The 11,603-nt window shown below is 35.8% G+C and overlaps 1 protein-coding gene across 1 annotated transcript; it reads right to left on the reverse strand.

Annotated features, from left to right (window-relative positions):
• Window positions 1–3,389: 3,389 nt before the first annotated feature.
• LOC128355278 (solute carrier family 2, facilitated glucose transporter member 11-like) lies at window positions 3,390–11,396 on the reverse strand. Its single transcript, XM_053315525.1, has 11 exons — window positions 11,244–11,396; window positions 10,323–10,483; window positions 8,788–8,912; window positions 8,430–8,559; window positions 8,160–8,308; window positions 7,468–7,655; window positions 6,622–6,732; window positions 5,492–5,593; window positions 4,960–5,035; window positions 4,654–4,781; window positions 3,390–3,608 (listed from the first exon to the last, which is right to left on the reverse strand). The coding sequence occupies exons 1-11, from the start codon at window positions 11,394–11,396 to the stop codon at window positions 3,390–3,392; spliced, it is 1,542 nt and encodes a 513-aa protein (XP_053171500.1).
• Between the last annotated feature and the right edge of the window lie 207 nt (window positions 11,397–11,603).

Raw genomic sequence — 11,603 nt, forward strand, 5'->3', positions numbered from 1 at the left:
CCCAAGTAATTAAATTGTATTTGTTTTCTGATTCACCATCTAGTCAGTGTTATTGTAAGTCTGATCAACAAAAGAACCCTAAACGACTTCCTTCAGTTATTACAAAGATTTGTCTCATTAACTTTCATTTTGGATAAAATCAAAGTAAGGGAGAGTCTGTCAGCAAGAAACACTTTTTTGTTTACACTTTTTTTAAACACTCGCCTGTTTATTTGCTGAATGAAAATAAAAAGTGTTAACATAGCTGACAGTGTGGATGAGTTCACATCTGCAGTCAGAATAACATGACACCTGTGTAATGATAATTGGAGATAAAATAATAATAATAAATAGTATAATGATATAGAATAATAATGCACACACTTTTAATTGGCTCCCATGATTATAAATGTAACATTTCAGACAGATTGACCTCATCAGTCATTAACTAACTAACTTTTCCACTCTTTGGTTCAGTAGCAAAAACAGTCTGGCATTACTTTCAAGTTTTTTTATGTGATATATTCAGAATGGTTTATTCATCATCCAGTTAAATAGTAAAATAGTCACTCTATAGTTAAGTCATACATAATAATTCCTTAGTCCTAATACAGCTGTCAATATTTGGAAATTATTTCTAGTGTTTATACATCTTCTACTGGCAGCAGATGGCAGCAGCTAGCAGGCTAATCAGCTAGCAGCAGTGATCACATTTTTCTTTAGGAAATGCATAATCTAGCTAAATTGCATGATTTTGAATTTTACACTTTTGATTTGGCATTTTGAGATTGAAAGAAGCCGGTGGTCATGCAGGAGAGGAGGGGTCCTAAAATACTGTACATGATGTATAATACATGTACAGTATTGTACAGCATTCTATTGGCTGGACTGCAACAGCAGGGCCTGCCCTATAAATGCACACATCCCTGATTGACTGACTGATGACCAAAACAAAGCCCTTTCATAATTGGTCCAACACTATATTGGTTTTAGGTTGAAGGTTATAGGTTTTGACTTAGTTTTGTTTACATACATGTAAGAATTAGACGTGAGATATTACTTCAGACACATACACTGTGAAAACACAGTTGTTTGCAGCATAATAATTTTTTCTTAATTGTATAAATTCTATAAATACTATAATTCAGTGCAATAAAGACACATTGTATCTAGCAAAGTATGGTTACAGCATCCCAAAGTCATGACACAAAATGAACAAATTGCTGTTTACAGTATAATGGTTCATTCTATAGAAATCACTGTATGTTGTGTGTGTTTTATGTTAGTTGTAACATCTACACATTTGTATCATTTTCAAGTAACGTTCACTGATTTGATTACATCAAATGGAAATCTAATCTTTATCAGCCTCACATACTTGGTATATTTGGGATCTTCCTCCACATCTTCCTCTTCCTCATATCTGTCCATTCCCTTTGTCTGTGATCTTCATTTTATCTTCAGATCAGGAGAACTCATCTTTATCTTATCTGCTCAGCTGCTTTGCTCTGATTAGTAATTGGACAATTAACAAGCTGTGAATCAGTTTGAGTGTTTTCTGCCTGAGCAGAGACAATATCATTTATGAAGGCTGTGCCAAATGTGCACAACAGTGTGCAATGAATTACAATTGGAGTCTTAGAGAGAAGTAGAATATGTAGTTAGCATTCCAGTTTTTACAGTAAATTTCATGTTTACATTTATTTCAAGTTAGGGAAAAGGTGTATCTGCTTGCATCTGCTTGTGGATCTCCTTTATTGAGGATATAATGCATCATATTCAAAGCCACAAATTATTTAATGACTGCTTTATTATATGAAATGGTTATTATTATTATACCATTTTTTACGCATTCCCTCAAAACTTTGATTTTGATCATTTAATTTGCTTGAACCAAGCCTTTCTACACAAAGATTTTGCAATGAATATTTGACAGCTAACAGCCTGCTTTGTTTAAGGGTAAATGAGTGGCCTTGTGAATATTTATAATTACGTTTTTACATAGTCATCGACTCTTAGACATAACAGAAAGCTTCCTGGTTGTTTGTCAGATAAAATACTTAAATATACAAAAACAGTTAATAGAAAATGTTTAATGATGATGGTGAAAATGAGCATTTGACTTCACCTAACCAACTTTGGGTGAATAAAATAAGTTGAAAGTATTGTTTTAAACAGTTTTTAACACTACAATACAATTTGCATATGATTTTATTATATTTCAAAGGAAACTTTAGATGATCTGCAAGATAAATTCAATACAAAAGCAATGTTAACATAAGAGACTTTATTTACTCACATTTTGATCATTAAAACAAAAATAGTGACTCGTGTTAAACATAAACAATTTCATATGATACATTATTTATGTGCACATATCCACAAGAACAGTTTCTCTTTAAAATGGTGCAAATTAACTCGACTGCATGTTTCTATCTACATACAGTCTCAGTGAGAAGGTCCACCATCCTCCACAAAGGAACAAGTACAGAACCCTGTGTGTACGACATGCAGCTTCCTCTGACCTTTGACCTCATAAATAAAAAAATAAAACTACTAAAAATACTTTGACTGCTTGGACTGATAAGGCAGCTTTTTAATGACTCTGCTTGTAATAGATTACTATTTGTAACCCCCCCCCCCCCCCCGAAAACAACCAAAAAACAGTAAAATGTAACAAAATTAATTTATGTTTCATTCTTCAAAAACACAGTGAAACAATTATTATTTTTTGACAGTGACGGTTTTGTATGGGACTTGGGATGATAGAGGCACCAGATGAGAAACAACTGACTTGTTCTCTGATAACATGAAACACAGGACCTTTTCTCCACCAGAGGACATCTTTTCTGCTGGAGTTAGCTGGATATACAGGGTGTCCACAACGTCTCTTTACAATTTAAAAAATTAATTACAAAAGCAATTGATGAGATATGTTAATCAGATTTGTTCTATGCACTCAGTGGTTATCAAAGTTTTTAATCACATTGCATTTGTGTATCGTTTATCGAACCAAGATACGGGACATCAATGACCTGAAGCAAAAGATCACTGATGCCATTGCCACCATTGATGAGGCTATGCTACAGCGAACATGGCAAGAAATCCAGTACAGTCTTGATGTGCTTTGTGCAACTAATGGTGCCCTGTAATATATTTGTTAAATTGTAAAGAGACTTTATGGACACCCTGTAGTTTTAATCTTAATCTTTTTGTTGTATCAATCAGTGCAAAAGAGTAGCAAAACAAGTATGAAGATGTAAAAGGTAACTCCAAACAGCAGTAGATCCAAGTATAAGTACACCTCCATTACTGTCAGACCGCCGTGTGGCTTTTTCCAGCTCAGGCTGAAGAGAGGTCAAAGTGAATGACACAGTGGATGTGACTGTGTTCAGGAGAAAAAAAGGAGTCTACAAGGCTGTGGAAAGACACACTTCACCCAGCTGGTACTGAGCTTGAGTTTGTGATGCACACTTTCTGTCCTGGCCTTTGAAATTGAGCTTGTGGAATTCACTCGTAATGTCCGCAAGAGACTTCCCCTTGGTCTCAGGCAGAAACAGGCCGACGTACAGTGCAGACACCAGGCAGACTGCTCCGAAAGGCACGAAGCAGTACTCACTCAACTCACTCTGTGAAAGAAAGGCAACGGGAATCTGTCAGACTGATATGATGAAACATGTCTGTGTATATTTACCTTCATCAGCTACATGTCTAAAATGCATTAATTACAAGATCATTCAGACAGAAAATAAGCCACAAACATCCAGGTAGACAGGTTACATCCTATATTTCTTCAGTTTGAGACTCTGAACTCTGCCTTAAGGTCCCTTTGGCAACAAAAGCAAGTTGTTTAATTCCAGTTGCGCAGAGGATTTGAATTCACAAGTGAATTCAAAAAGGTGTGCAGCAAATCTTGCCCCACAGTATTTGACCTTTAATGTTTAATCTGTTGTTTTATGTATATTAATACTGTTTTTTAAATTTGTTTTATTTGTTCTAAGTTACATGATCCTGATTTATTTATTATATGTTTGGTGAGCTGAAGACAATTTGAAACTATGGTGTGTAATCCCTTTGCATTTTATTCTAAATTCTACTCTATTAAAAGAATATTTTTTATAAATTGCAGCTTTAATGAGTGGCTCCATGCTAAAACACACTCACACCCACACACACAATCACACACACACAGAGACACACAGACAGACACACACACACACACACACACACACACACACACACACACACACACACACACACACACACACACACACACACATCACTTCCTGCTCTTGTGTATTTAAAAAAATATATTTTCATGATTGTATCATTTTTTATGTTTTTATTTAGTGTATTTGTGTGACAGTGTCTTAGAAAGTAGTATATACACGTCACTCCCTTTTCCTGCCTGCCTCCTAGCCTGAACTTAAGGACTGCAATGGAAATACAGTATGTCATGTGACTTAATTGTGATATACTAATTCATTTTATGCACCTTCTATGTATTGTAAATAATTGATTGAATAAAGTCATGTATGTTTTAAAGCATACGTTAATATTGTGGTAACACTGTGGGAGTACTTTAAGAGGAAAACACCTCATATAAAACTTTGCTTGTTAATTTTGGATTGATAGATGCTGACATGTGGATGGTCTATGGATGGATGGACTGACCACTAGAAATGGGAAGATCATTCCAATGATGAACAGGTTGAGCCACATCATGGAGCCAGCGATCATGTAGGCTGCTGGACGAGCAGTTTGGTTGAAGATCTCTGTGGGCAGAACTCCCGTCACTCCAGCTGAGAAAAGAAAAAACTGTTTGATCAGTTGCAGCTTCATCATCACATCTTCAGAAATATCTTTCCATTTTTTCCATTTGGCATCATTTTATCTAGTCTGGCAGTTCATTTCATTTCTGGTACCAGTTACACACAGACACTTTATGAGTTTGTCTAACGTAAACTCCTGATAACTGACCTGGTCCCATGCCAAAGCTGAGGATGTAGGTGAAGATGCAGCCCATGCTCAGGTACGGCATCCAGGATATGTAATGCTGTTTATATGTGTGGAGGAAAGTAAAATATCCACAGTGAGCAACACATAATCAAGAAAGGAAAAATAAAAACAGATGAAGCATTTTGTAAACACATATCATAGATTCATTGTACCGTGTGTACATGTATAGTAACTGTGACACAAAACCTTCAGCCTTTCACCTGTTTGTGAATTTTTTACATTTTGGTCAGCAGTTGTCATGTTATTGGCCAGTTTAACGATGACAAAAACAATGAAAAAGTAATTTTAACATAGACAATGAAGCTGATCTCTAATTTTAGCTGGACTGATTTTATCAGTGATTACAACAAGTCCAACATATTGTAGTAAACACATATTCTGTGTGTGTAAATGTACAAATATTCACTGTTCTACAACTGTGTTAACAACAAAAACACTTTTAAATATTTTTCATTGGAAAACATATGGTATGTGGGTGAAGTGAGATAAATACCTCAAAGGATAGAGCAATTGTGAAGACAATAGCCCAGATAGTCATGAGGATGAACCCTCCCATCAGCATGAATCTCCGACCTTTGCGCTCTATCAGCAGGTTCTGAAAATATCAAAACATGAACATCAGACTATTTCGACTATCGTTTTACAGACACTTTTACAACCAATGGTTGAGTAAGGAACAGACCAGGAGCTTCCTAATAAATGAATAGCCAATAATTCTTGATATGTGCTCTGAATATGACAATTACATTTTTTATGAGAATTAAGTCGTCTCTGGCTCATGTCATTCTTAAACTCATTAACTAAACATGTAAAAAACACAGTAGATATTTGTCAGTTGTGTAGGTTAATGCTTAGAGGAGACACAAAATAGTAACTACTATGCACAGAATGATAAAGTATTTATGTGTTATTTGTTCTGTGCTATTTATTACCCAGTAGTCGATCACTTACCATTAATTAGGAAAGTGTTAGGTAAGCAGATTCAAAGATATCTAGGAACTAATCCTGGGATTATTAACATCGACACCTTTTTCCAAGAGTGACATATTTAGTCCTATTTATTAATTATGAGTTAGTTCCAGATTTGTTCCTTTTTAATTCTTCTAAATATACATAAATACATAGGAATTTATGGTAATACTTTAGTATACGGTTCTGTAATTTCCTTGATATTTTCCCAGAAATTTTGTATAAATACATTTGGTACCCACTATAGAGAAAATGGACATTCCCAGGAATTATTTATTATTTAAATATTTTTTATTCATTATTATTCAAAGCTGAATTTTTCTTAAAAGTTGGACTATATGCTTATATTTGCATGTACAGCTGACTTTATGATGTGCACTGACTAAAAGACTCATCATAATTAGTACTAAATGAAATCATGAAACCATCCAAGCAAATTATTAGAAAATATAGTATCTTATTGTAAAGTGTTACCACATCATGTTAGTGTGGTTGTCAGTGAAATGTAAAACCTGCTGTATGTAAACAAAGCTATTATTACACAGAAACTACAGTAACAGTAGGTTAAGCTTCAAGAAGAATGCAAATAATCAGTCTCTCTTTCCCTGAAGCCAGTTACATAACAAGTCATGTGCTTAAATGACGGATACTTACACACATTATGCAGGCTATGAATTCACATGTACCAGTGCCGATTGTGATATACTGAATTTTTTCATCTGCTATTCCGGCCTCTTTAAACACATATGAAGCATAGAAGTAAATCTGCAAGAAAAAGAACATTCATCAGATGTGAGAGTACTGCAGAGCATCAGAAGTTGTTACTTCAACTTCAGCTGGACTTTATTTATATGTGACATGACCTGAGGGGTTTGTGCACACTTCACAGGTCCAATAAGAACAACAAACACAATGTTCAAGTTCCCTACACACTCAAACACACACAGAACTGAAAAGTGTGTGAAACTAACTGAAGGATTACAAATATTTTAGCTGGTGATAAGCCGATTAAGCATTTTGTACGTACAGTAATACCCAGCCCCTCCCTATAACTATCAGTCATGCGGTTAAAAGCCTTGACACACAACTATTTAGTCAGCATTTTCTGAAGAGAAGGAAACTTGATACAGGTCTGAAAATTAGTCAAATAAAATATAAAACATTATACTGTCTTTATATACATCATTCACTCTGCAGTACGGTGAGTGATGATGCTTCATCTCATGCATACATATTTTATGTGACTGGCAGTAAAGAACCAGAGACTTGAAACAAGCCGCTGATGGATCATCTCAAATTTCTAATCAACTTTCCAACGCAGGCGGAGGAAACTGTGACCAACATCTGATACTGTCATAGTATGTCGGTGTCAGTAACACTGATCCTCATGGGTTGAATAACAGAATTTCCTACAGAGACACCAAACCATACCTTCAAAAACAATAAAAAGTATTTAAAAAGAGCAGAAACTGACTGAACTTTGGCTTCAGTTCTTCTTACCGAGTCATTGCCACAGAGCTGCATGGCACTGCTAATAACAATGACAGAAATGAGCTGCCAGCGCACAGAGCGGTCAGCAAAAAGCTCCCACGGTCGGCTGGCCCGCGTTCCTTTGGCTTCAGCTTGTTCCTGCAGGATCTCATCAAGCTCGCTGCTCTGGACCTCACAGCCACGCAGACGTCTCAGAGCTGATCAGGAGAAAACCACAATTTATATACAGATTATGTTTAGTTCTGTTATATGCTGGCTTATTATTTTTTTTAATATATAAAAGTGTTTAATATAGTTTCATGTGCTGTGTTGACACCAGTAGTGCAAGAAGTACTCTGATCCTTTACATGAGTAAATTTAGCAAAAATCCTGCAGTCAAAAATCCCATACAAGCTGAAGTATAGAAATATTATTAGTAAAATGTACTTATATTATCAAAAGTGAAAGTACTTGTTTTCAAGACAATTGGCCTCTGTGAGCGATACAACATTATATATTGCATATTTTTGACGAGTATAGTGGGGAATGTCATCTTTAATGATGCACTGAAATGTATTTTATAAGCTTATGGTATCTTTTTTAATCTAAAATCTTACTCTGAAGAGTAACTGTTAGATAAATATAGTGGACTGTATGTATAAAGTAGCAGAAAATGGAAGTTTTCAAGTAAACTACCTTACAACCTAACAATTCATACCCACCGTTTACACAAGCCTCCTTGTCCCCCTTGTCGATAAGCAAGTATCTGGGGCTTTCTGGGAACCACGGCAGTGTAAGGAGCTGAATGAAGCCAGGAATGGCATTGCTGGCAAGAAGGTACTGCCAATATGGCTCACTGCCCAATAGCTCTCTATAAATAAATAATCCAGTGTTACAGTGGATATCTTTGAAATCTATGGTTTTTATTTTTTTTGCACTGAAAGATGATCCTCTTTTGATTAAAAAAAAAACATGTCAGATAGTGTTCATACCTGAGTCCAATCACCTGTCCCAACACAACTCCAAATGCTGTGAAAACAGCTGATGACAAGGAGATAGCTCCTCTTAAGTGCTTTGGTGCACTTTCTCCAAAATACATGGGCTGCACATTCATGCTGATCCCTGCAAAACACAAAGTGTCTTTCTGTGATATTACTGAAGCTTCCATTGAATTATTGTTACTTACGTTTATCTTTCAAAAATGTTTTTATCACCACCTAAAGGTGTCAGTTTAGTTTAGTTCTCATTTCATTCTGCTGCATACATGATGAATATATAATTTGAGAAGGTCTGACAGTATTGCAGGTGTTTAAAGGAAAACATATATATTGATTGGCATAACTAACATACCTGCATTTATTCCAACTAGGACACGAGAGATAATGATCATCTCAAAAGACCTTGCAGCTCTACTTGTCAGAGCCAAGAGTGAGCCACTCATGAGGAAGATATTGTTCAATAGCAGACATTTCTTCCTTTGGAGAGGAAAATAAAATAAAATAAAGTGATTGCAAACAGCTTTTGGAGGTCACTGAGAGTTTAAGCCTTTAAAATACAGACGCATAAACATGATTGGCTGTTCTACAGGAATATCATGTGGGTTAAGTGTGTCTGAGAATCATCAATATAGAATATGGCTGGTGATATTCTACACTTTCTATTGTCAAGAAATCCCATGAAAAGTTTCTAAGAAGCATTCATTGTGTAGCCAGAAGTCAAAAGTCAGACATAGTTTATTCATCTGTGCTACAGACCTCTATAGTTGTCCAAAACTATTTTAAAAAGCTGTTGCACTGGGTGGTGACGCTGTAGTTTATTTTTAATTAATCCCATACACATCGTCCTATTGCAGTAAATACTCACTAACACACCAAATGCATATTAATCTGCAGCTAAATAGTCCCAAACAAATACATGTTATCCTCCTGTTTGGCTAACATTCGCTAAAAACTATAGTGCCTAGGATTTTTTGACCCATTTTTACAGATTTACATTTTTACTGACATTGTATAGATAGGCAAGATATGATAATCAATTAATAAACACATAACACCTCCACCCGGAGACAAAACAACACTGTATGATACCATACAGCCAAGCATGGTATAGTAGCTATACTTTGCAGAGTGATGTAGCCTATTTTAGTTAATAAGCACAAAGGTCGAGCTGTTGAGCTGTTACCCCCCCATCTCCAACTTCTTCTGCCGGCTTACATTGTCATCACAGGTGTTAGCAGGTTCAAAGTTACTTTTCCACAATTCAAACGGACTATTTATTAATTACTCGTATTTATTTAATTGAAATATTGGTGATCTAAGTCATAGTTTAGCTCCCAGTTATTTTTTCTCATTCTTTGGCTTTCTTGGGACTTTTAATTCCACCACACTAAATAATAATATGTGTTTCTGTTGATATATTTCTGAGAACGGGATCTCAGTCTGAGAGCTCGTAAAGTTGAGAGACAGTTTTTCGTCTTTATCATTAGTGTCATTTTCATGAATGGAGTTTATCTACAACCTGCCGGTTGCCTGACCTTATATGGTGTTTTGGGGGCATCATTCATGTTAACTTACTATTCTCGGGAACGCGTGTTCATTTAGAACAGATGGGATTCATCATATTTACAAAGGTCATTTATGACTGTTTGTTTAGCTTTGTTACTTCTATGGGATTCTTTGACACTAAAGAAAACAAATCTCATTCAGGTTATGTGTAAACATTTGATAGAGTAAAAGTAAATGAACAATCTCTTTATTTATTTACACATGTGCACATCGGCAGGTTGATCATTCACTCTCTGCACGTTGCAATGAAAACATGCTGCATAACTCTCTGACCTTCTACATTCATACATATACTGTACAAACATCAGCATCTTATATTACCTCCCAAAGCGAATGGTCATCGGCCCTGCAATAAGAGCCCCTGCAAAGCCCCCCAACGAGAAGATGGAGACAATGATTGTCCAGAACAGAGTCACCTGGTAGTCCTCCAGCTGGATGTCCCAGCGCTCTAGGAATGTCTCATTGATAAAGGTTTGAATAAACTGCAAGAAAAGATGAGACAGTTAGCCATTACAACACGATATATAACTGAGTTAACAGAACAGACACACATACAAACACAGCTGTGATTAAAGGTGACACTTCTTAACTCTGCCAAGTAGTTTGTGCATTCCTTTTTGTGGACATCTGTTGTCTTGTTCATTTTGTTTAGTTTCTTCAGCACAATTAAATTGGACCTGTTACCATGAGAATTACTAATCACAGATACAAGTGGTCTAATGTGAAGTAAGCTTGTACAGGCAATACACACATATAAACATTCTTAAAGATGTGTATTGTATTATGATTCCCATCTTAATGTATGGCCACACTTAATCCCTGACCATTTTCAAGGCTTTAAATGAATAAATAGATGACATAAATGGTATCATAAACAGTAGAGTACCAGTCAAAAATGTGGACACACCTTCACATTTAAAAAAAAAGATACCTTGTGCACACCAGTATCTCTTTTCCTGGGTATCAGCTCATGCTGAACAAATTACAAAAAAGTAGCATACCAGTGCACACCAGGATACTGGGACTGACACTATTTTATTAAGGGATTGATTACATAAAAAAACCAACAATGTTTTGCACGTTACTTAATCAGATTTCCTCTGTCAGCGTCACATTTGTTTAACTAATCCATACTCAGTTACACTGGAACATCTGATGCTGTGCACACAGACACACACACACACACACACACACACACACACACACACACACACACACACACAAGAGGTGTGAGAAACTTACAATTGTGGGGGCGTTCATGATGGCCAGGTTGAAGCCATACTGAAGAGTTCCTCCAATGGCTGCAGAAGCAACCATCAACACCAAAGTCAAAGGACTGCCCTGTGATGCAAACAGATACAATGAAACATGTGTATATTTTGTTACATCATACATATTAAGATCTTTTATCCAGTATAAATCCACTTGTTAATTTGCTAAATGACTGGAAATCTCCTTTTAAAGTAAGATGAGAGGTTTGCTTGGTTACTAACTGTAAACCTGTTTTACAGTAAAAAGTTGAACAACATGCAAACAAAGAGTAAATAACACAATAACAATGTGCAATGTGACAGGACCACACATTTTTCTTCAAAACACAGT

Source organism: Scomber japonicus, chromosome 3, assembly GCF_027409825.1.
Source record: "Scomber japonicus isolate fScoJap1 chromosome 3, fScoJap1.pri, whole genome shotgun sequence".
NCBI classification, from domain to species: domain Eukaryota; kingdom Metazoa; phylum Chordata; class Actinopteri; order Scombriformes; family Scombridae; genus Scomber; species Scomber japonicus.